We start from the raw sequence: 26,514 nt of genomic DNA, 5'->3' as shown, positions 1-26,514 counted from the left end.
CTGGGGGTCTGGCAACAGGAGGAGGAGCCCCCAGAGAATCTGGCTTTGAAGACCAGCAGAGTTTGATCACAGGAATTCCACAGGACTGGGGGAGATAGAAACTCCACTCTGGGAGGGTACACACAAGGTCTCATGCACACCAGGACCCAGGGAAAAAAAAGGAGTGAACTCCTAAAAGACTGGGCCAGACCTACCTGCTAGTATTGGAGGGTCTCCTGCAGAGGCAGGGGGGTGGCTGTGGCTCACTGTGGGGGACAAAGACACTGGCAGCAGTAGTTCTCGGGAGTACTCATTGGTGTGAGCCTTCCTGGAGGCTGCCATTTCCTCCCCAAGACCTAGCCCCACCCAACGGCCTATAGGCTCCAGTGGTGGGACGCCTCAGGCCAAACAACCAATACGGCACCACCCATCAGCAGACAGACTGCTTAAAGTCTTCCTGAGCATGGCCCTGCCCACCAGAAGGACAAGACCTAGCTTCATGCACCATTGGGCAGGAACCAGTCCCTCCCACCAGGAAGCCTGCACAAGTCCCTTAGCCTCATCTACCAGAGGGCAGACAGCAGAAGCAAGAACTACAATCCTGCAGCCTGTGGAAATGAGATGGCAGAGGAGTATGTCCCAGATGAAGGAACAAGATGAAACCCCAGAAGAACAACTAAGTGAAGTGGAGATAGGCAATCTACCAGAAAAAGAATTCAGAGTAATGATACTGCAAGATGATCCAAGATCTCAGGAAAAGAATGGATTGAGAAGTTACAAGAAAAGTTTAACAAAGACCTAGAAGAACTAAAGAACAAACAGATGAACAACACAATAACTGAAATGAAAAATACACTAGAAGGAATCAATAGCAGAATAGCTGAGGCAGAAAAATGGATAAGTGAGCTGCAAGACAGAATGGTGGAGATCAATGCTGCAAAACAGAATAAAGAAAAAAGAATGAAAAGAAATGAAAACAGTCTAAGAGACCTCTGGGACAACATTAAATGCCCCAACATTCACATTACAGGAGTCCCGGGAGGAGAAAAGAGAGAGAAAGGATCTGAGAAAATAATTGAAGAAATAGTAGCTGAAAACGTCCCTACCATGGGAAAGGAAACAGTCACCCAAGTCCAGGAAGTGCAAAGAGTCCCAGGCAGGATAACCCCAAAAAGAACATGCTGAGACACATAGTAATCAAATTGACAAAAATTAAAGACAAAGAACATTAAAAGCAACAAGGGAAAAGAGACAAATAACATACAAGGGAACTCCCATAAGGTTAACAGCTGATTTCTCAGCAGAAACTTTACAAGCCAGAAGGGAGTGGCACGATATATTTAAAGTGATGAAAGGGAAGAACCTACAACCAAGAATACTCTGTCCAGCAAGGTGCTCATTCACATTTGAGGGAGAAATCAAAAGTTTTACAGACAAGCAAAAGCTAAGAGAATTCAGCACCACCAGACCAGCTTTGCAACAAATGCTAACGGAACTTTTCAAATCAGAAAAGAAAAGGCCATAACTAGAAACAAGAAAATTACAAAGAGAAAAGTTTTCTGGTACAGGCAAACGTACAGTAAAGGTAGGAAATCATCTGCACACAAATATGATTACCAAAACCAGCAACTGTGAGATGAGGAGAGCACAAATGCAGGATATTGGAAATGCATTTGAAATGAAAAGACCAACAACTTAAAACAATCTTGTTTGTATATAGACTGCTATATCAAAACCTCATGGTAACTGCAAACTGAAAATCTACAATAGATACACTCACAGAAAAGAAAAAGGAATCCAAACACAATACTAAAGTTAGTCATCAATTCACAAGAGAAGAGAACAAAAGAGGAAGGGAAGAAAAAAGAGCTGCAAAAACAAATCCAAAACAATTAACAAAATGGCAATAAGAACATATATATTGATAATTACCTTAAAGCTAAATGGAATGAATGCTCCCACCAAAAACAGACTGGCTGAATGGATACAAAAACAAAACCCCTATATATATTCTGTCTACAAGAGATGCATTTCAGATCTAGGGACACATACAGACTAAAAGTGAGGGGATGCAAAAAGGTGTTCCATGCAAATGGAAATCAAAAGAAAGCTGGAGTAGCAATACTCATATCAGACAAAATAGGCTTTAGAATAAAGACTGTTACAAGAGACAAAGAAGGACACCATATAATGATCAAGGGATCAATCCAAGAAGAAGATACAACAATTGTAAATATATAAGCACCCAACATAGGTGCCTCAATATATAGGGCAAATACTAACAGCCATATAAGGAGAAATCGACAGTAACACAATAATAGTGAGGGACTTTTAACACCCCATTTTCATCAATGGACAGATCATCCAGACAAAAAATCAGTAAGAAAACACACTTTAAATGACACATTAGACCAGATGGACTTAATTGAGATTTATAGAGCATTACATCCCAAAGCAGCAGAATACATATTCTTCTCATGTGCACATGGAACATTCTCCAGGCCACGTGCAGGGCCATAAAGTGAGCCTCGGTAAATTTAAGAAAATTGAAATCATTATCAAGCATCTTTTCCGACCACAACGATATGAGATTAGAAATCAACTATAAGAAAAAAACCCGTAAAAAACACAAACATGTGAAGGCTAAACAATATGCTATTAAACAACCAATGGATCACTGAAGAAATCAAAGAGGAAATCAGAAGATACCCAGAGACAAATGAAAATGAAAGCACAATGATCCAAAACCTATGGATGCAGCAAAAGCAGTTCTAAGAGGGACGTGTATAGCAATGTAATCTTACCTCAGGAAACAAGAAAAATTACAAATAAATAACCTAACCTTACACTTAAAGCAACTAGAGAAAGAAGAACAAAAACCCGAAGTTAGTAGAAGGAAAGAAATCATAAAGATCAGCGCAGAAATAAATGAAATAGAAATGAAGAAAACAACAGAATATCAATGAAACTAAAAAGCTGGTTCTTTGAAAAAATAAAATCAATAAACCTTTAGCCACACTCATCAAGAAAAAAAGGGAGAAGGCTCAAATCAATAAAATTAGAAATGAAAGAGGAGAAGTTACAGCAACACCACAGAAATACAGAGGATCATAAGAAACTACTTCAAACAACTATACGCTAATAAAGTGGAAAACCTGGAAGAAATGGACAAATTCTTAGAAAGGTATGATCTCCTAAGACTGAACCAGGAAGAAATAGAAAATATGAACAGATCAGTCAGGAGTACTGAAATTGAAACTGTGATTAAAAAACTCCCAACAAACAAAAGTCCAGGACCAGATGGCTTCACAGGTGAATTCTGTTAAACATTTAGAGAAGAGCTAACACCTATCCTTTTGAAAGTGTTCCAAAAAATTGCAGAGGAAGGAAAACTCCCAAACTCATTCTATGAGGCCATCATCATCCTGGTACCAAAACCTGACAAAGATACTACAAAAAAAGAAAATTACAGGCCAATAGCACTGGTGAACGTAGATGCAAAAATCCTCAACAAAATACTAGCAATCTGAATCCAACAATACATTAAGAGGATCATACACCATGATCAAGTGGGACTCATCCCAGGGATGCAAGGATTCTTCAGTATCTGCAAATCAATCAGTGTGATACACCACATCAACAAATTGAAGAATAAAAACCATATGATCACCTCAATACATGCAGAATAAGCTTTTGACAAAATTCAACATCCATTTATGATAAAAACTCTCCAGAAAGTGCACCTAGAGGGAACATACCTCAACATAATAAAGACCATATATGACAAACCCAAAGCTAACATTATATCCAACAGTGAAAAGCTAAAAGCATTTTCTCTAAGATCAGGGACAAGAGAAGGGTGTTCAATTGCGCCACTTTTATTCAACATAGCTTTGGAAGTCCTAGCCATGGCAATCAGAGAATAGAAAGAAATAAAAGGAATGCAAATTGGAAAAGAAGAAGTAAAACTGTCACTGTTTGCAGATGACATGATACTATACATAGAAAATCCTAAAGATGCTACCAGAAAACTACTAGAGCTCATCAATGAATTCGGTAAAGTTGCAGGATACAAAATTATTACACAGAAATCTGTTGCATTTCTACACACTAACTATGAAAGATCAGAAAGAGAAATTAAAGAAACAATCTCATTTACCATCTCATCAAAAAGAATAAAATACCTAGGAATAAACCTACCTAAGGAGGCAGAAGACTTGTACTCTGAAAACTCTAAGACACTGAGGAAAGAAATCGAAGATGACACAAACCGATGGAGAGATATACCATATTCTTGCATTGTCAGAATCCACATTGTCAGAATGACTATACTACCCAAAGCACTGCTATATTTAAAATAGATAACCAACAAGGTCCTCCTGGATAGAACAGGGAACTCTGCTCAATATTCTGTAATAACCTAATGGGAAAAGAATTTGAAAAAGAATAGATACATGTATATGTATAACTGAATCACTTTGCTGTACACCTGAAACTAACACAACATTGTTAATCAACTATACTCCAATATAAAATAAAAAATTTTTTAAATACTATTTTGAAAAACAAAGAATGAAACTGAGTAGCATAAACAGTACTGTAACTAAGGATGTCTAATATAATGTTTAAAGGGCAACACCTCACCTCTTTATTTTTCTCTATAGTGCTCATCACTTTCTAATATACTAGACAAGCTACTTATATCTCTTGTGATTATCTGAATGCCCTGCTAGAAAGTCAATGCAATGCAAGGATTCTTTTGTTTGATTTGTTCATTGATGTGCAAACCTATTACAGTGCCTGCACACAGGAAGTGGTCAATAAATATTTTCTGAATAGGAAATGAAGAAAGCTTAAAAAAATTCAGATGTTTAATATTCTGTTCTATTTTCCTAAATTTCAGCAGATCGGGACATGAAATTTTATAACAGTCAAATTCAAGCTGAATAAAAACATTTTAATCAACATAATTTATAAATAATTTTGCAATTTAGAATTTTCTGATAAGCTCATGATTATACATCTCAGATAAATATTTCTTCTTTAAAACTGATAGGAAGAAATATTTAGTTATTTAGTATCTAGTTGAATTCCAAAGTTTAATTAGAATATGTTTAAGAGAGATAGTAGTAATACTTACACAACCATGTGAATGTAATTAATGTACTATGCACTTAAAATGGTTAAAATGGAAAATTTTATGTGTATTTTATCACAGTACAAAAAAAATATGAGAGATTAGTAAAATTATGGCTATGTAGCATAGGAATGTGACTGGGAGTTTATAAATATGAATCTTATTAAAAAGTTTCATATGATATTAGGGAAAATCAAGGATCAATATAGAGTGGTTTTATATATTATACAGTTCTCATTGCTTTTCAATTATCAGCAGAAAGACTTTGGGACGCTCTTAGATGCAGAATTTAGAGGCCAAATATTCATACAGGTAATGCTAAAATTTCAAGTAAAACTATAATATTAGCCTAAATGACATAACCTTATACAAAGGTGGGGAGGCATGATGAAGTGAACTGGTAGAAATCAAGAAGAGATGGCAGTGAGTGCTTTGCATGAACAATATGGTGTGTGGAGTGCCTTTGCATGTTGTGGGGAAAGAAAGCCAAGGCATCAGTACTGTGGAAAGAAGGGCATCATTTATGTGCTGCACTATCCTTAAGGTCTTAATAATTTAAAAAGAAAGACTGATAAGGTATGAAATTAGGAGAGTAAAAGGTAGGCTGGTCCAGACGATGCCAGTTTGTGTCAGAGGGCATTTAGAGACAACTGTTTGTTTAAATGGAAATGAGGATCTGAAATGGAGTGTGTCTCCCAGCAGAGAGAACACCCCGCTATGAAGTAAGGGCTTTTATTATCCCTAGGAGCTTACAGATAAAAGCTGAGCACAATGAACATGATGAAGTAGGTACCTAAGAGGAAGTAGGAGGGCCGTAGGTAGCAGCTAGCTTGTACATTCTTATGCACTATTTGCCTCTTCTTGTATGATTTCCTTTGTCAACAACTTACTTCCCCTGGCTTATTCACTAGCTCACTACTAATTTACTCAATTAATTTTGGAAGTTACTTTCTCCAGGAAGCCTTCCCTGCCTGGAGGAGGTATTCTCATACAAGTTTCAACTGAACCTCATGAAAGCAAGACAGCTCACGGAATGGGAAGTCACCAAATTCACCAATCTGTCAACAATTTGTTTGAAAAGCAACCCTTCTTGAATATATCTGTTGATATGACTATATTTTTTCCTTATGAATCTAATCTTAGTAATACTTTGTCATTTTATTAATATATTACATATTTACATAAATCTAATTCAATAACAAATATTTCATTGGTTCATATGAAAACTTGCAATTTTGTCTTAATTCTTTTTAAGAATTAAATTTTAAAATTTGTTGCATTACCACATTTACTAGATTTACAAAAAAAGCTTGGTTTAGTTTACTACCAAATTTTCTAGCAATTACTATTTCACAAAATTGCTTTCGAAGCCTTTAACGATTTTGTTACAGTTTTTGTACAGTTTTCTGGTCTCAAGTATGCTAAAAAGAAAATTGTCTCTGAAATTCTGGATTTGGGATTAAGTAAGAAATTATTATATATTCAGTCATCACCTCAGTTCTGTACTGGATACTGGTTAATGTATTTTGAGCCTAATAATTTATTTTTTGCTTTGCTCCATAATCAATCCTGAGACACTGGTCAGGAGAAGCTGGGGTCACAGCAGGACATATCTACTCCCTATGCTTCTGTGTTCCCTCATCTGGGTTCTTGGGAAACATGACTCTTAAAATTTTAAGATTCCAGATTAGCTGAGGAATCCATAGTTCTGCAAAGCAGTTTATTAGGAAGAAAAACCTGTAAGCGCAGAATGGCAGGAGGGACAAGCTCCTGAGTTCTTGCTGTCTTATTCCTCCTTTTGATCACATAAGGACTGAACAGGCAACAAAGGGAATAAACCATTATTTCAAAGCTTTTATCTTCTAGAGAAGAAGCATATTACAGTGAGATAAATGTTCAAGGAAAGACAGTCATGGAAAAACATTTTAAAAAAATCTGATCACTAAATTAAAATGGCTTTTGTCTTTCAAAAGTTATTCCTGTTACACCTGAAACTAACACAACGTAGTAAATCAACTATACTCCAGTAAAATTAAAAAACAAAACAAAAGTTATTCCTGTTTGGAAAGCAAGAAACTCACACAGCTTAATGGCCAAACCTAGGCTCCAAGAAGAAATAACAGTATCTTTTACATGCTTTTCTTTTTGCTTTGAGGGACTCATTTAAGGCCTTGAAATGCACATTAGCTGCAAATTGTCTAATGAGTTTTGAGTGCAAACAGCCTATGTCTTTTCCTGAATCAAGACTGATGCTATTTATGGTCACCCTGCCCTTCAAGGTGAGAAGGAAAGCACACAGTTTTCATGAAAGATACCAAATCTTCTTTACTGATGCTCAGGGGTCATCTTGCAGTTCCTTATATTAACTGAGACACCCCATCGGTTCCCAGCCTCTGAAATTTGATTGTGTTACTGGAAAGTCTAGTTACCATGGCTCCAGACATTCTGCCATGGGCTCATTCTAAGGAGGTTAGAAGTGAACTTGTAAGGCTAATTTGAGACTGTGGTTTTTACCACCAGAACTTCTATATACATATTTAACATTCTTGGCCACTTTAGGAATAAAAAAAAAAAAGTGGCATTGTACATATTTAATTGAGTGGTCAATGACATTATTAAAATTGATCATTTAAGAGAAGTTAATAAAATATAAAACTTCAGAGAGTGGCATAGGGTTATTCACAAAGTTTTCTTGATGGATGTGATTTTTACTGTGCTTTTCAAAGTGCTTATTACTATGCTTTTGAAACCAATGAAGTAATTAATGCATTTAATCACACTAAGACATAAGAAAACAAATGCTATGATTAATATAAAAACAAATAAAATCCTAACCTTACCTCAATATCTCTCCAGTCTTGGGTTGCATTTTTCTCATGCTGGATGGGAATTAGAGGCAAACCTCCAATTTTGGGAGTTTTGGTTATAGAACGTTTTCGTTCCTTTCCAGCTGGTGGCCATATATCATTTTCATGCTGTGGAAACACAATTTCTTGCTGTGGGTGTGTGATTTTATTATGTGGTGCACCAAATTATATAGTCACTTGGCTCCTTTCTCATATATCCAAGTCAGATGATCTGCTTTCCATGAGAAGGCTGTTTGTAATTATGATGTTCATTCTGATGGTGGCATGGCTTGAGGATGTAAAACTCTTAAGTGAACTGAGCTTTGAGGTCTCAGTTCAATTTCTAAACTTCAAATACATGCCTTCTGTACTACTTATTCAACCAAAAGGGGAAAAATATTTAAGGAAACTGGCAAATCTCTTTGTGGAAGAAAAATAATATACGTGTCTACATGTTTAGGCCCTGTAATCAAAGCAACTGTACATTCATTTTCCCTTACCAGCAAAGACAACTTTAGTGTCAAAATAATTTGACATTATATATACCCCAAGTCAACCTAAGGCATAGCTATTGGAAAAATTATCTTTTTATGACCTTTTGAAAAATGTTACTTTTTCATCTAATTGAATTCCAAAGAAACGTTACCTTGTACACAGACATTTATACTGAAAATCATTACAACAGAGTGGTGCACATTTGTTCTCAAACTATTGACTACATATTCTGGGCACTGAGCAATTATAGATATGACTGGAGAAAAGGTAATTTTGCAAAGGGGAGAAATATCCATAGGTTAAAAATATAAGCTCTTGGATGATAAATCCTTAAGATATGCATATAAAAGAAAAATCTTTAAAGAATTTTTCTATTCTTCGGGGTAGATTAACTTTTCAGAAGTTGGGAAAAACAAATTGATTTTCAGACAACAACCTGTGAAAGAATACCAACTACACACAATGAGACGCTTACAGATGTTATGATGAAATGAAAACCATTTGGTAAACTATATAGCTAAATGCCTACTCATTCTTCTCCTCTACTCTTACGAATGAACAGATTCTTATTCTTATGTTGCAATTAGTAGTTTAACGTCGTGTTTTATAGCAAAGAACTAATTTCAACAAATGTTGACTATATACTCACTATAAAATAGCAGCTAAGTTATATTGAGGGGCAGACTGCTTGGCTTTGTGCTTATCGATATACAGATATTATCTCATTTAATCCTCAATGATCCTACAGTGCAGGTCCTATTATTACTAGATTTAGTGCAGAGGCATCAGATCTACCCTTGGATTTCAGTGAAGTGCTTACTTTGGTTCAGCAAATCTACAATGGTAAATTATACAATATTTCAATCAGAGAGAAAGTTACAAGCTTCATATTATTATTTTTATGTCATGGTCTTAAACTTGGTAAAAAAAAACTTTGATATTACATAATTGGGATGTTCCCAACATGTAAAGCTGGGAGAATTACTGGCTGGGAAGGAATTAGGTAATCCTATGAATTATGCCTACACTTTTACTCACTGATGTATAATATATGTGTTAAACGGTATTTCGAGGAATCTAAGAGCAAATGTAGTTTTCAAACACATTTTTTTTCTGACATGATATACAGTGTTGTGAATACCAGCTAATTAGTTGTCACTGGATTGATCCAAGAGGTATTTTTCCCAATAACAGAAATCTTTAGATCTAAGTAATATGTTCTGATAACATTTATAGTTATGTATAAGTGACTTCAAAAGTCATATTGCATGGAGCATATAGCTGAGGATCATACTCTCATTATTATAACCAGTGATCACATCCCCAAATCTTCATTTCTGCATCCCACTTTCTTTTTCAAATTTTTCCCCCACAGCTTTACTGAGGTATAATTGACAAAACGGTAAGATATTTAAAGTGTACAACGTGATGATTTGATACATGCATACATTGTGAAAGGATTCCCCCCATCGAGTTAATCAACATATCTATCATCTCACATATTTAACCTTTCTGGGTTTCTTTTGGTGAGAACATTTAAGTTCTACTCTCTTCGCAAATTTAAATTATATAATACAGTGTTATGAACTATAGTCACCATGTCATCTATTAGATCCTTGGACCTTATTCATCTTATACCTGAAAGTATGTACCCTTTTACCAACCTCTCACTATTTCCCCCACAGCCCCTGGCAACCAACTGTTCCATTCTGTTTCTATGAGTTTGATTTTTATATGGGATACCATGCAGTAATTGTCTTTGACTGGCTTAATTCACTTAGCAAAATGCCCTCCAAGTTCATCCATGTTGTCCCAAATGACAGATTTCCTTTTTTAGGGCTGAACAATATTCCATTGTATACATGTTTGTATATATATGTGTGTGTGTATATACACACACACTACACACATCTTATTTATCCATTCATCCATCAATAGACACTTAAGGTTGTTTCCATACCTTGCCTATGATGAATAATCCTGCAATAAACATGGTTCTGCCTCTCACATTCTGACCTTGACATCTTTCCAGGTAACCTAGTTTAGTTTCATTAACCCTAAACATTCTTTAGACTCCTTGAGACCTTCAGTCCATTCTCTACCACCATTCTACTTTTCACATTTTTTCCCACTTCCTTCACAGTCTGGCTTAGATTTCATGGTCAATCAGTATACTCACCTCCTTATAAATAAGATCAAGTCCTGTGTTGCTTCTCCTTCTATCACAGTTGCTTGGCAAAGCCCCAAGCCTAGTTAAACCCACTTCTACTTACTCCATGGGTGCCTCCAAATTGATGGAGGGGAAATAAAAAATAGAAAATCAATCTGGAGATTCATCTCACTTTAAATTTACCCTTAAATTTCAAGTGAGCACTTAGCCTTCCCTTTATATTCTAGTATAGTACAACTGGCTCCCGCACTCTCTGAAGGTAATATCTCATCTTTTATTCTGCCCCTACACTTCTAATACCCACCCCTGACTCACATGTGGCGACCTCACTGATTTAATTGAAAAATTATTAGTAATCATCCAATAATTTCATTTTCCCACCATGAAAGGTACCAGTCTCTCTGCATCTATAGCCATATAAACAAGGCTCCCTTCTCTTCCAATAAGTATTTACTCTGATTATAAATAACTCTGCCCCAATCTATCTATAATCACTCAGTGGGCCAGAATATATAGTCAATAATATGAGAACAAATATGCCCCACACTCTGTTGTACAATGATTTTTTTTTCACAATGCTGAACACATGCACTTGCTCACATTGCTTCCTGTTGGCTCAGGGCTGGTTTAATATTCTATCCTCTAATTCCTTGATAGGATTCTCTACACGTATCACCTGGTTATCCTTCCTCAAAGCTTCTTATTTCTTTTGCTCAATTTTTTGCTTCTGTTTGACCTTTAACGTTCGGAATGTCCTAGGGCTTATTTGTCTGTCTTCTCTTTCTCTCTCTCTCCCTATAGCCTCCCCTCTCCAATTTTGTGTTCGAATTCTCTCTCATTCATACAGTCTCTCTCTCATCTCACCCTATCCTCCCATGGCCTTTCAATACAATCCAAACGCTGACTTCCACAAAATTTACATTTCAGCCCCAAACTTTTGCCTGAGTTTTTGATCTATACACCTAAACTGCTGCTCATCATATCCCCTTGTATGTCTAACAGGCATCTCAAATTTCATGTGGCCAAAACAGAACTCTCAATTTTCTTCTGCATCTCTGATAATGTCACCTACACTCATCAGCTGCCCAAGGCCAAACAAACAAGTAGGACTCTTCCTTGATTTCTACTCCTCTCAAACTGCTATAGCTGATCAATCTGTAAGCCTTACTGCCTCTACCTTCAAATATTCCTGGATCTGAATATGTCTTACCAGACCCACTGTTACCACCCTAGTCTGAGCTGCCATCTTCTTCCACAGAGCTGTTCTTCCTGCTTCCATCTTTGACCTCCTACAGTGCAGTTCAACAAAGGAACCAAAATTATTATTTTCCAGTAATATAAGCTGATTATATCTTTCCCTTGTTTCCCACTGAAACTCCTAAACTGGGACTACATCATCTGTCCCCTGCCTTCCTCATCTCTTACATCCTCTCTCAGATAGGCCTTCATGATAGTCATGGAATAAGTCAAGATTATAACATGTCAGGACCTTGCTGACCCCTATCCCTGCCCTGGAATGCTCTGTCTGTCCTGCATACCTGGCTCCCTCATTTCAGACAGGTCTCAGCACACCTTTCAGATACTCAGAAAGGTATTCCCTGAGAATCCTTCTCAATGTCCTCCTTATATCAGTCACACTGGCTTTCCTTTCCCTAGCTTATTTTATTTATTGTTTTATCACACTAATATCTATTTGAAATTTTATCAGATTATCCTCTATACTATTTTAGAAATACTAATCAGGCATGTACTTTGTAAGATATATTGGGTTCTGTGATGCAGATATACAATTAGTTCTAATAAGACTGACAAGGTCCTTCCTCTCATGGAGTTTACATTTTAGTAGGAAAGACAGACATAAACCTAAAGACACAAATGCTTTTTAATTAGTATGACAGTGTTGAAGTACAGAATGCTAAGGGTTCCTACAGCCTGAAGGTCTAATTGGTCTGAAGGTCAGGGAAGGTTTCTCTGAGAATGTGACATGTAAGCCAAAGACTTTTGAGGCAGGGGTAAGGATGGGGATGGATATTAGAAAAGTATTCAGGGCACCAGAAAGAATGCATTGTAAGGGGCACTCACTGTTGGATTTTGTGTGTGTACCTTAATCCTAAGAAATGGAATGAACTTAAGAAATGTAATTGGGCTGAGTCTCTGGGGCCAACACAACGAGGGACAGGTGAGTCAGGGAGAAATAACTTGGTGGTAAGAGCAATCTCTGCTTCCTGGCTATTTACACCTTGATTTTCAACTACAGAGTCTACTGACTTCAGTTATAAAAATGAAAACAATTTAGTTGTGCCATAACCAGACACTGTAACAGTTTTAGACTCGATAGTTCCAATTTTACTAATACTTCAAGCCTACTCTTTTTACAGTAGGACTTGAATATCTGGATTTTTAAACAGTCACAAAAAAGAAGCAAAGTCTCTAAAAAGTTAGCCACTGGTCTTTTTCTGGAAATGTATTCCCAGGTAGTAATAGTAGAATCGGGCTGAGAAAAGCAGTGTTTATTAACCACTGGGAAGGTTAATAAGTTAAATGAACAGAGAAAATGGTTTTCAGAACAAATAAAGACAAGATTTGGGGGTGAATTAACTTCTCACTTGTGAGAGAAACAGGGAAGCACATCCTCAGTAATAAAAAGTGGCAACTTAATTGTTACCAGTGAATTTCAATGCTCTTGTGGGGAAGCATTGCTGGGAATTCAGCCAGACAAGGTTGGGGAAGAAACCAGTCCTATTAATGGGTCTATTTAACCCTTCACTGAAAGAGTGAGTCCTCCAATAGGGAGGAGACTAAATGGGGAACTGAGTATAGACGTTGGCCTCTGGGGCCTCTGTGTTAAACCACTAACTAAATGTATGGTCCTAAGCAAATCATGGAGCCTTTGGTAACCTTTGTTCCCTCATCTATAAGCACTGCCATGCAATTTGTTGCAAGGAATACATGAGTTAACTCTTTTGAAGTATCTAGCACACAATATGTATTTAAAGAAATGTAGGTTCCTGTCCTTGTTTCTGGAAAAAGCAGGAAGCCGTGGGGAGAACAAGAAGGAAAAGAGCACATTTTCTAAACAAAGATCAATGTGGGACTCTGGGAGGACCACAGCTTAGACAAGTCCATTTCTTACACCACCATCTTGAAGCACCTCCCCAAGCTGAGGAGCTGCTGGGCTGGCAAAAAAAAAAAAAAAAGACGCAACAAAGAGTAGACTCTCTTTCAAAGAGTAATGGGTAAATCTGGGTTCTCATATATTTAAAAAAACATGAATGAGAAAATAAAAGTATACACATAAAACTCATTAAAAATTCTTTGAAAACTACTACCACATTAGCATTTGCTATAAACAGTTGTTATACTTTACTGGATAGTTGAAACAGATATGATACCTGGGCGATAAAGACATTGGCCATCCACTCCATCTGAGTTTGTGAACTATCACAACACAGGTGCCTGCAAAACAAGGTTTATAAAATATAATATTCAAGAAGACAATGGAATTCTCCAGTGCATTTATTTGGCAAGTAAGTGATCAGAAACCTCTTGGGGTTTCTCCTCTTAATGACATTAATGTAATCAAAATGGGAGTATTTCAATACAAGTTGCTTCAGGCTTCTGTTAAGTGTACAGTATCAAAATAATAGTATAAATATGCTAGTTTAACCAAAATATAGCCAAAGGCTTTGGTAACTGCTGAAAAATGATCGGTGGTATTTTTAGAAAGGTCAATATATCTTGCTTTCTCAGGTACGTGACTGTAAAACAGCTTTTTCCCCAGAAACTCTGAGCCTAAGAAGAAAAAGTATGTGCACATAAGAGCAGATTTTTGAAAAAGGCTTAATCAGCCACCTTCATTATGATTATAAACATTAATACCCACAAGGCTTATAAAAAATGAACTAAATGAAAAACCACTGCATGTCCAATAACACTGATTCAGTAACCTTTTATTGAAAACCTACACAAGACAGAGATGTTGCCCTCTAGGTTCACATCGTCTATTAGGGGAGCCAGGAATATAAACAAATAAATTATAAGATAGTGAGAAAAAGAGAAAGTACAGTTGAACACAAACATAGAAACAGAGGGAGCTTCAAGATGGTGGAAGAGTAAGACATGGAGACCACCTTCCTCCCCACAAATACATCAGAAATACAACTACATGTGGAACAACTCCTACAGAACACCTACTGAACTCTGGCAGAAGACCACAGACTTCCCAAAAGGCAGGAAACTCCCCACGTACCTGGGTAGGGCAAAAGAAAAAACAGAGACAAAAGAATAGGGACAGAACCTGCACCAGTGGGAGGGAGCTGTGAAAGAGGAAAGGTTTCCACACACTAGGAAGCCCCTTTGTGGGCGGAGACTGTGGGTGGCGGAGGGGGGAAGCTTCAGAGCCATGGAGGACAGCGCAACAACAGGGGTGCGGAGGGCAAAGCGGAGAGATTCCTGCACAGAGGATCGGTGCCGACCAGCACTCACCAGCCCGAGAGGCTTGTCTGCTCACCCGCCGGGGCGGGCAGGGGCTGGGAGGTGAGGCTCGGGCTTCCATCAGATCCAACGGAGAGGACAGGTTGGCTGTGTGAACACAGCCTGAAGGGGGCTAGTGCACCACAGCCAGCTGCGAGGGAGTCCGGGAAAAAGTCTGGAGCTGTCTAAGAGGCAAGAGACTTTTTCTTGCCTCTTTGTTACCTGGTGCACGAGGAGAGGGGATTAAGAGCGTGGCTTAAAGGAGCTCCAGAGATGGGCGCAAGCTGTGGCTATCAGCGTGGACCACAGAGACGAGCATGAGACGCTAAGGCTGCTGCTGCAGCCACCAAGGAGCCTGTGTGCAAGCACAGGTCACTATACACAACCCCCCTCCCGGGAGCCTGTGCAGCCCGCCACTGCCAGGGTCCGGTGATACAGGGACAACTTCCCCAGGAGAACACACAGTGCGCCTAAGGCTGGTGCAACGTCACACCAACCTCTGCCGCCACAGGCTTGCCCTGAAATCCGTACCCCTCACTCCCCCAGGCCTGAGTGAGCCAGAACTCCCGAATCAGCTGCTCCTTTAACCCCGTCCTGTCTGAGCGAAGAACAGACGCCCTCAGTGACCTACACGCAGAGGTGAGGCCAAATCCAAAGCTGAACCCCAGGAGATGTGCGAACAAAGAGAAAGGGAAATCTCTCCCAGCAGCCTCAGGAGCAGCGGATTAAATCTCCACAGTCAACTTGATGTACCCTGAATCTGTGGAATACCTGAATAGACAAAGAATCATCCCAAACTGAGGACGTGGACTTTGGGAGCAATGATATATATATATTTTTTCCCTGTTTCTATTTTTGTGAGTGTGTATGTGTATGCTTCTGTGTGTGATTTTGTCTGTATAGCTTCGCTTTTACCATTTGTCCTAGGGTGCTGTCTGTCCTTTTTTTTTTTTTTTTTTAAGTATAGTTTTTAGCACTTGTTATCATTGGTGGATATGTTTTTTGGTTTGTTGCTCTCTTCTTTCTTTCTATTACTTACAAAATTGTTTTTTTAATAATTATTTTTTATTTTAATAACTTTATTTTATTTTATTTTACTTTATTGTATTTTATTTTATTTTATCTTCTTCTTTCCTTCTTTTTTTTCTACATTTTATTCTGAGCCATGTGGATGACAGGCTGTTGGTGCTCCAGCCAGGCGTAACGGCTGTGTCTCTGAGGTGGGAGAGCCAAGTTCAGGACACTGGTCCACAAGAGACCTCCCAGCTCCATGTAATGTCAAATGGTGAAAATCTCCCAGAGATCTCCATCTCAACTCCAAGACCCAGCTCCACTCAACGATTAGCAAGCTACAGTGCTGGACACCCTATACCAAACAGCTAGCAAGACAGAAACACAAACCCATCCATTAGCAGAGAGGATGCCTAAAATCATAATAAGGCCACAGAAACCCCAAAACACACCACCAGATGTGGACCTGCCCACGAGAAAGACAAGATCCAGCCTCATCCACCAGAACACAGGCACTAGACCCCTCCACCAGGAAGCCTACATAACCCACAGAACCAACCTTAGCCACTGAGGACAGACACCAAAAACAACAGGAACTACGAACCTGCAGCCTGCGAAAAGGAGACCCCCAAACACAGTAAGTTAAGCAAAATGAGAAGACAGAGAAACACACAGCAGATGAAAGAGCAAGGGAAAAACCCACCAGACCAAACAAATGAAGAGGAAATAGGTAGCCTACCTGAAAAAGAATTCAGAATAATGATAGTAAAGATGATCCAAAATCTTGGAAATAGAATGGAGAGAATACAAGAAACATTTAACAAGGACATAGAAGAACTAAAGCGCAAACAAACAAACATGAACAACACAATAAATGAAATTAAAAATTCTCTAGAAGGGGTCAATAGCAGAATACCTGAGGCAGAAGAATTGATAAGTGACCTGGAAGATAAAATAGTGGAAATAACTACTGTAGAGCAGAATAAAGAAAAAAGAATGAAAAGATTGAGGACAGTCTCAGAGACCTCTGGGACAACATTAAACGCACCAACATTCGAATTATAGGGGTCCCAGAAGAAGAAGAGAAAAAGAAAGGGACTGAGAAAATATTTGAAGAGATTATAGTTGAAAACTTCCCTAATATGGGAAAGGAAATAGTTAATCAAGTCCAGGAAGCACAGAGAGTCCCATATAGGATAAATCCAAGGAGAAACACACCAAGACACATATTAATCAAACTATCGAAAAATTATTAAAAGCAGCAAGGGAAAAACAACAAATAACACACAAGGGAATCCCCATGAGGTTAACAGCTGATCTTTCAGCATAAACTCTGCAAGCCAGAAGGGAGTGGCAGGACATATTTAAAGTGATGAAGGAGAAAAACCTACAACCAAGATTACTCTACCCAGCAAGGATCTCATTCAGATTTGATGGAGAAATTAAAACCTTTACAGACAAGCAAAAGCTAAGAGAATTCAGGACCACCAAACCAGCTTTACAACAAATGCTAAAGGAACTTCTCTAGGCAGGAAACACAAGAGAAGGAAAAGACCTACAATAACAAACCCAAAACAATTAAGAAAATGGTAATAGGAACATACATATCGATAATTACCTTAAATGTAAATGGATTAAATGCTCCAACCAAAAGACACAGACTGGCTGAATGGATACAAAAACAAGACCGATATATATGCTGTCTACAAGAGACCCACTTCAGACTTAGGGACACATACATACTGAAAGTGAGGGGATGGAAAAGATATTCCATGCAAATGGAAATCAAAAGAAAGCTGGAGTAGCAATTCTCATATCAGACAAAATAGCCTTGAAAACAAAGACTATTATAAGAGACAAAGAAGAACACTACATAATGATCAAGGGATGAATCCAAAAAGAAGATATAACAATTGTAAATAATTATGCACCCAACATAGCAGCACCTCAATACATTAGGCAACTGCTAACAGATGTAAAAGGGGAAATCAATATTAACACAATCATAGTAGGGAACATTAACACCCCACTTTTACCAATGGACAGATCATCCAAAATGAAAAAAAATAAGGGAACACAAGCTTTAAATGATACATTAAACAAGATGGACTTAATTGATATTTATAGGACAACCCATCATAAAACAACAGAATACACATTCTTCTCAAGTGCTCATGGAACATTCTCCAGGATAGATCATATCTTGGGTCACAAATCAACCCTTGGTAAATTATAGTAAACTGAAATCATATCAAGTATCTTTTCCGACCACAACACTGTGAGACTAGATATCAATTACAGGAAAAAATCTGTAAAAAATACAAACACATGGAGGCTAAACAACACACTACTTAATAACCAAGAGATCACTGAAGAAATCAAAGAGGAAATCAAAAAATACCTAGAAACAAATGAGAATGAAAACACGACGGCCCAAAAACTATGGGATGCAGAAAAAGCAGTTCTAAGAGGGAAGTTTATAGCAATACAATCCTACCTTAAGAAACAAGAAACATCTCAGATAAACAACCTAACCTTACACGTAAAGCAATTAGAGAAAGAAGAACAAAAAAATGCCAAAGTTAGCAAAAGGAAAGAAATCATAAAGATCAGATCAGAAATAAATGAAAAAGAAATGAAGGAAACGATAGCAAAGATTAGTAAAACTAAAAGCTGGTTCTCTGAGACGATAAACAAAATTGATAAACCATTAGCCAGACTCATCAAGAAAAAAAGGGAAGGAGCCTGAACCAAGATGGCGGAGTAGAAGGAAGTACTCTCACTCCCTCTTGTGAGAACACCAGAATCACAACTAGCTGCTGGACAATCATAGAGAGGAAGACACCAGAACTCACCAAAAAAGATACCCCTCATCCAAAGACAAAGGAGAAGCCACAATGAGACGGTACGAGGGGTGCTATCACAGCAAAATCAAGTCCCATAACTGCTGTGTTGGTGACTCAGAGACTGGAGAGCACTTATACCACAGAAGTCCACCCACTGGAGTGAAGGTTCTGAGCCCCACGTCAGGCTTCCCAACCTGGGGTTCTAGCAACGGGAGGAGGAATTGCTAGAGAATCAAACTTTGAAGGCTAGTGGGATTTGATTGCAGGACTTAGACAGGACTGGGGGAAACAGAGACTGTACTCTTGGAGGGCACACACAAAGCAGTGTGCGCATTGGGACCCAGGGGAAGGAGCAGTGACCCCAGGGGAGACTGAACCAGACCTACCAGCTAGTGTTGGAGGGTCTCTCACAGAGGCGGGGGGTGGCTGTGGCTCACCATGGGGACAAGGACACTGGCAGCATAAGTTCTGGGAAACACTCCTTGGCGTGAGCCCTCCCAGAGTCGGCCATTAGCCCCACCAAAGAGCCCAGGTAGGCTCAAGTGTTGGGTTGCCTCAGGCCAAACAACCAACAGGGAGGGAACCCAGCCCTGCCTGTCAGCAGTCAAGCGGATTAAAGTGTTACTGAGCTCTGCCTACCAGAGCAACACCCAGTTCTACCCACCACAAGTCCCTCCCATCAGTAAACCTGCACAAGCCTCTTAGATAGCCTCATCCACCAGAGGGCAGACAGCAGAAGCAAGAAGAACTACAATCCTGCAGCCTGTGGAACAAAAACCACATTCACAGAAAGACAGACAAGATGAAAAGGCAGAGGACTATGTACAAGATGAAGGAACAAGATAAAACCCCAGAAAAACAACTAAATGAAATGGAGATAGGCAACCTTCCAGAAAAAGAATTCAGAATAATGATAGTGAAGATGATCCAGGACCTCGGAAAAAAATGGAGGCAAAGATCGAGAAGATGCAAGAAATGTTTAACAAAGACCTAGAAGAATTAAAGAACAAATAAATAGAGATGAACAATACAATAACTGAAATGAAAACTACACTAGAAGGAATCAATAGCAGAATAATTGAGGCAGAAGAATGGATAAATGACCTGGAAGACAGAATGGTGGAATTCACTGCTGCAGAATAGAATAAAGAAAAAAGAATGAAAAGAAATGAAGACAGCCTAAGAGACCTCTGGGGTCCCAAAAGGAGAAGAGAGAGAGAAAGAACATGAGAAAATATTTGAAGAGGTTATAGTCGAAACCTTCCCTAACATGGGAAAGGGAATAGCCACCCAAGTCCAGGAAGCACAGCGAGTCCCATACAGGATAAACCCAAGGAGAAACACGCCGAGACACATAGTAAAGTGGCAAAAATTAAAGACAAAGAAAAATTATTGAAAGCAGCAAGGGAAAAATGAAAAATAACATACAAGGGAACTCCCATAAGGTTAACAGCTGATTTCTCAGCAGAAACTCTACAAGCCAGAAGGGAGTGGCATGATATACTTAAAGGGATGAAAGGGAAGAACCTACAACCAAGATTACTCTACCTGGCAAAGATCTCACTCAGATTTGATGGAGAAATCAAAAGTTTTACAGACAAGCAAAAGCTGAGAGAATTCAGGACCACCAAACCAGCTCTACAACAAATGGCAAAGGAACTTCTCTAAGTGGGAAACACAAGAGAAGAAGAGGACCTACAAAAACACACCCTGAACAATTAAGAAAACGGTCATAGGAACATACATATCGATAATTACCTTAAACGTAAATGGATTAAATGCTCCAACCAAAAGACACAGGCTTTCTGAATGGATACAAAACCAAGACCCATCTATATGCTGTCTACAAGAGACCCACTTCAGACCTAGGGACACATACAGACTGAAAGTGAGGGGATGGAAAAAGATATTCCATGCAAATGGAAATAAAAAGAAAGCTGGATTAGCAATACTCATATCAGATAAAATAGACTTTAAAATAAAGAATGTTACAAGAGACAAGGAAGGACAATACATTATGATCAAGGGATCAATCCAAGAAGAAGATATAACAATTATAAATATATATGTACCCAACATAGGAGCACCTCAATACATAAGGCAACTGCTAACAGCTGTAAAAGAGAAAATCGACAATAACAGAATAATATTGGGGGACTTTAACACCTCACTTACACCAATGGACAGGCCATCCAAAATGAAAATAAATAAGGAAAGAGAAGCTTTAAATGACATGAGAGACTAGATAGCTTTATTTGATATTTATGGGACATTCCACCCCAAAGCAGCAGATTACACTTTTTCTCAAGTGTGCACAGAACATTCTCCAGGATAGATCACACCTTGGGTCACAAATCAAACCTCAGTAAATTTAGGAAAATTGAAATCATATCAAGCATCTTTTCTGACCACAACGCTATGAGATTAGAAATGAATTACAAGGAAAAAAACGTAAAAAACACAAAAACATGGAGGCTAAACACTACATTACTAAATAACCAAGAGATCGCTGAAGAAATCAAAAAGGAAATCGAAAAATAGCTAGAGACAAATGACAAAACACGACAATCCAAAACCTATGGGATGCAGCAAAAGCAGTTCTAAGAGGGAAGTTTATAGCTATACAAGCCTATCTCAAGAAACAAGAAAAATCTCAAATAAATAATCTAACCTTACACCTAAAGGAACTGGAGAAAGAAGAATAAACCAAACCCAAAGTTAGCAGAAGGAAAGAAATCATAAAGAACAGAGCAGAAATAACTGAAATAGAAACAAAGAAAAGAATAGCAAGGATTAATAAAACTAAAAGCTGGTTCTTTGAGAAGATAAACAAAATTGATAAACCATTAGCCAGACTCATCAAGAAAAAGAGGGACAGGACTCAAATCAATAAAATTAGAAATGAAAAAGGAGAAGTTACAACAGACACTGCAGAAATACAAAGCATCCAAAGAGACTACTACATGCAACTCTATGCCAATAAAATGGACAACCTGGAAGAAATGGACAAATTCTTAGAAAGGTATAACCTTCCAAGACTGAAACAGAAAGAAACAGAAAATATGAACAGACCAATCTCAAGTAATGAAATTGAACCTGTGATTAAAAATCTTCCAACAAACAAAAGTCCAGGACCAGATGGCTTCACAGGTGAATTCTATCAAACATTTAGAGAAGAGTTAACACCCATCCTTCTCAAACTCTTCCAAAAAATTGCAGAGGAAGGAACACTCCCAAACTCATTCTATGAGGCCACCATCACCCTGATACCAAAACCAGACAAAGATACTACAAAAAAAGAAAATTACAGACCAATGTCACTGATGAACATAGATGCAAAAATCCTCAACAAAATACTAGCAAACAGAATCCAACAGCACATTTAAAGGATCATACACCATGATCAAGTGGGGTCTATCCCAGGAATGCAAGGATTCTTCAATATATGCAAATCAATCAATGTGATATACCATATTAACAAATTGAAGGAGAAAAACCATATGATCATCTCAATAGATGCAGAGAAAGCTTTCAAAAAAAGTCAACACCCATTTATGATAAAAACCCTCCAGAAAGTAGGCAGAGAGGGAACTTTCCTCAACATAATAAAGGACATATATGACAAACCCACAGACAACATCGTCCTCAATGGTGAAAAACTGAAACCAATTCCACTAAGATCAGGAACAAGACAAGGTTGCCCACTCTCACCACTATTATTCAACATAGTTTTGGAAGTTCTAGCCGCAGCAATCATAGAGGAAAAATAAATAACAGGAATACAAATTGGAAAAGAAGTAAAGCTGTCACTGTTTGCAGATGACATGATACTATACATAGAGAATCCTAAAGATGCTACCAGAAAACTACTAGAGCTCATCAATGAATTTGGTAAAGTAGCAGGATACGAAATTAATGCACAGAAATCTCTTGCATTCTTATACACTAATGATGAAAAATCTGAAAGTGAAATTAAGAAAACACTCCCATTTACCACTGCAATACAAAGAATAAAATATCTAGGAGTAAACCTACCTAGGGAGACAAAAGACCTGTATGCAGAAAATTATAAGACACTGATGAAAGAAATTAAAGATGATACAAATAGATGGAGAGATATACCATGTTCTTGGCTTGGAAGAATCTACATTGTGAAAATGATTATACTACCCAAAGCAATCTACAGATTCAATGCAATCCCTATCAAACTACCACTGGCATTTTTCACAGAACTAGAACAAAAAATTTCACAATTTGTATGGAAACACGAAAGACCCTGAATAGTCAAAGCAATCTTGAGAAAGAAAATCGGAGCTGGAGGAATCAGGCTCCCTGACTTCAGACAATACTACAAAGCTACACTAATCAAGACAGTATGGTACTGGCACAAAAACAGAAATATAGATCAATGGAACAGGATAGAAAGCTCAGAGATAAACCCACGCACATATGGTCACCTTATCTTTGATAAAGGAGGCAAGCATATTCAGTGGATAAAAGACAGCCTCTTCAATAAGTGGTGTTGGGAAAACTAGACAGCTCCATGTTAAAGAATGAAATTAGAACACTCCCTAACACCATACACAAAAATAAACTCAAAATGGATTAAAGACCTTAATGTAAGGCCGGACACTATCAAACTCTCAGAGGAAAACATAGGCAGAACACTCTATGACATATATCACAGCAAGATCCTTTTTGACCCACCTCTTAGAGAAACGGAAATAAAAACATACATAAACAAATGGGACCTAATGAAACTTAACACCTTTTAAACAGCAAAGGAAACCATAAACAAGACAAGAAGACAACCCTCAGGATGGGAGCAAATGTTTGCAAATGAAGCAACTGACAAAGGATTAATCTCCAAAATTTACAAGCAGCTCATGCAGCTCAATATCAAAAAAAGAAACAACCCAATCGAGAAATGGGCAGAAGACCTAAATAGGCATTTCTCCAAAGAATATATACAGATTGCCGACAAACACATGAAAGAATGCTCAACATCATTAATCATTAAAGAAATGCAAATCAAAACTACAATAAGCTATCATCTCATATGGGTCAGAATGGCCATAATCAAAAAATCTACAAACAATAAGTGCTGGAGAGGGTGTGGAGAAAAGGGAACCAACCCTCTTGCACTGTTGGTGGGAATATAAATTCATACAGCCACTATGGAGAACAGTATGGAGGTTCCTTAAAAAACTAAAAATAGAACTACCATACAATGCAGCAATCCCACTACTGGGCATATACTCTGAGAAAACCATAATTCAAAAAGAGTCATGTACCAAAATGTTCATTGCAGCTCTATTTACAATAGCCAGGACATGGAAGCAACCTAAGTGTCCATCAACAGATGAATGGATAAAGAAGATGTGGCACATATATACAATGGAATATTACTCAGCCATAAAAAGAAACGAAATTGAGTTATCTGTAGTGAGGTGGATGAACATAGAGTCTGTCATACAGAGTGAAGTAAGTCAGAAAGAGAAAAACAAATACCGTATGCTAACACATATATATCGAATCTAAAAAAAAAAAAAAAAAGAAAAAAGAAATGGTCATGAAGAACCTAAGGGCAAGACGGGAATAAAGACACCGACCTACCAGAGAATGGACTTGAGGATACGGGGAGGGGGAAGGGTAAGCTGGCACAAAGTGAGAGAGTGGCATGGACATATATACACTACCAAACGTAAAATAGATAGCTAGTGGGAAGCAGCTGCATAGACCAGGGAGGTCAGCCCCGTGCTTTTTGACCACCTAGAGGGGTGGGAGAGGGAGGGTGAGAGGGAGGGAGATGCAAGAAGGAAGAGATATGGGGACATATGTATATGTATAACTGATTCACTTTGTTATAAAACAGAAACTAACATACCATTGTAAAGCAATTATACTCCAATAATGATGTTTAAAGAAAAAACAGAAACAACACACTTGGGGATGAGGTGAGGTTGTTTCGTATAAGAGGAAAATTTTGTAACTGATGTTAGAATGGCATAATGGACATTTCAATGTAATTATATTTTTTTATATTCCTGTACTATAATTTTGAAGAATGTTAGAATGAAACTTCTAAAAATAATCCTTGCTTCTTTCATTAGATTCTCATGAAGACAGTGTCCCTTCCCATTACCATGTCCAAGAAAACTGTTCCCTCTACAAATCATTTAAATTTTGCATCCATGTGCACGAAATACTGAAGATGCAAAGAAGAAACAAACTATGATTAGAGGGGAGAGTTATCTGATAAGACTTTTGGAGCATTTTAGCTATGGTTTGAATAATAAATGATAGCTGAGTTTGCCAGATCAGCAGGAAGAAGATAAAAGTGATGAGGGAAGGGGGAGCACATACTATGGAAGAAGGTTCAATAAAGGGACCCCATATATTAAATATATGACATGAAGCAGCAAGGCATGTATGATGAATTAAGACAGATTATTATTTTATCATTAAGTAAACGAGGGAAAGTCGTGGGAGATGCAGTTGATGGAGCTTCATGTTAAAGGGCCTTGTGTGCTGTGCCAGCAATCCTGTACTTTATCCTGTAGGTTTAGGATTCACAGAAGAGTTTTAAAGCAGAAGAGAAACATGATACAGTTTAGAAAATCTCGTTGGTGCTGGGTGGAGAATGTACCAGAAACCAAAAGCAAAGTCAGAGGCATGAAGAGCACTTAGGACTCCTGGAATAATCCAGGCAGATGAATTAAGGCTTTAAGGATAGAGGGCAGGTCAGAGAGATAATTAAGAGGCAGGTGTGGTATGGCTTAGGGATTGATTAGACACAGGTTGGTAAGGGAGAAGGCGACATCTAGTCCAATCTCTATGGAGAGTGGCTAGATCCTGGTGACATCAATGGGAAAAAGTACCTCTATGGAAAGAACAGGTTTGAAACTAAGATTTTTTTTTTTTTAACTCTGCATTTTGGTGACTTATTATCCTTTATTTAAAACTGCGTTTTGCCTGCTTATCCCATAAAACCAGAGATTCCGCATTTACATAATAAGTAGGAAGAAATCATGTGTAGCTTCTCTTTAGAGGCATTGGCAAATAGGATACATGAGACTGAAATAGATGTAAACCCTGAAGCAAATCTACTTTCCTCTTCTTAGGCTCAAAGTATTTAGAAAAGATTTTAACTTCACTTAGAAGAAACATTTCCTGTCTCTAGATCTATCTGCCAAATAATATCGTTATTCGTTTACTAATCGTGTATCATCAATATATCAAATCCAAAACCTGCTGGCTGTTAACTTACCAGAGATGTTTTTCAGAATATGCCGTCAATCCCCAACTGCATCGCATGGGGAAAAAAAAAAATGCATACATATTAAAAATGATTCATTTTACAAGATAATACACAGGATTAGATGTTAAGGGGTAATATTTAATGGTGGGAATGCATAACAGAATTGATACCCACAAGTGATGATTCACTGGGTATGATTTATCTAGAGGTAAAGGATAGATGTTGAGGGATTTGGCTACAAATTTAAATACACTGAAGGACACAGGGGGAAAGGGTCTCGTGATGTTATGCGGCAG

At 38.0% G+C, this 26,514-nt stretch overlaps 1 protein-coding gene across 10 annotated transcripts in view; it reads right to left on the bottom strand.

Moving 5' to 3' along the window:
• ARAP2 (ArfGAP with RhoGAP domain, ankyrin repeat and PH domain 2) overlaps nt 1–26,514 on the bottom strand; it is a 211,959-nt gene that overhangs the window by 4,277 nt on the left and 181,168 nt on the right. For 8 of the 10 annotated variants that reach the window (XM_057547413.1, XM_028165607.2, XM_028165609.2 and 5 more), the window contains 3 exons: nt 26,228–26,263; nt 14,020–14,083; nt 7,957–8,091 (listed from right to left, as the gene is read on the bottom strand). In XM_057547413.1, the coding sequence (XP_057403396.1) occupies nt 7,957–8,091; nt 14,020–14,083; nt 26,228–26,263 (235 nt within the window). The remainder of the gene's footprint in view (nt 1–7,956; nt 8,092–14,019; nt 14,084–26,227; nt 26,264–26,514) is intronic. The other 2 variants (XM_028165610.2, XM_057547415.1) reach the window with 2 other exon arrangements.

The sequence above is a fragment of the Balaenoptera acutorostrata genome, chromosome 5, assembly GCF_949987535.1.
Source record: "Balaenoptera acutorostrata chromosome 5, mBalAcu1.1, whole genome shotgun sequence".
Lineage (NCBI taxonomy): Eukaryota > Metazoa > Chordata > Mammalia > Artiodactyla > Balaenopteridae > Balaenoptera > Balaenoptera acutorostrata.
This window is presented reverse-complemented; position numbering and strand designations above follow the sequence as displayed.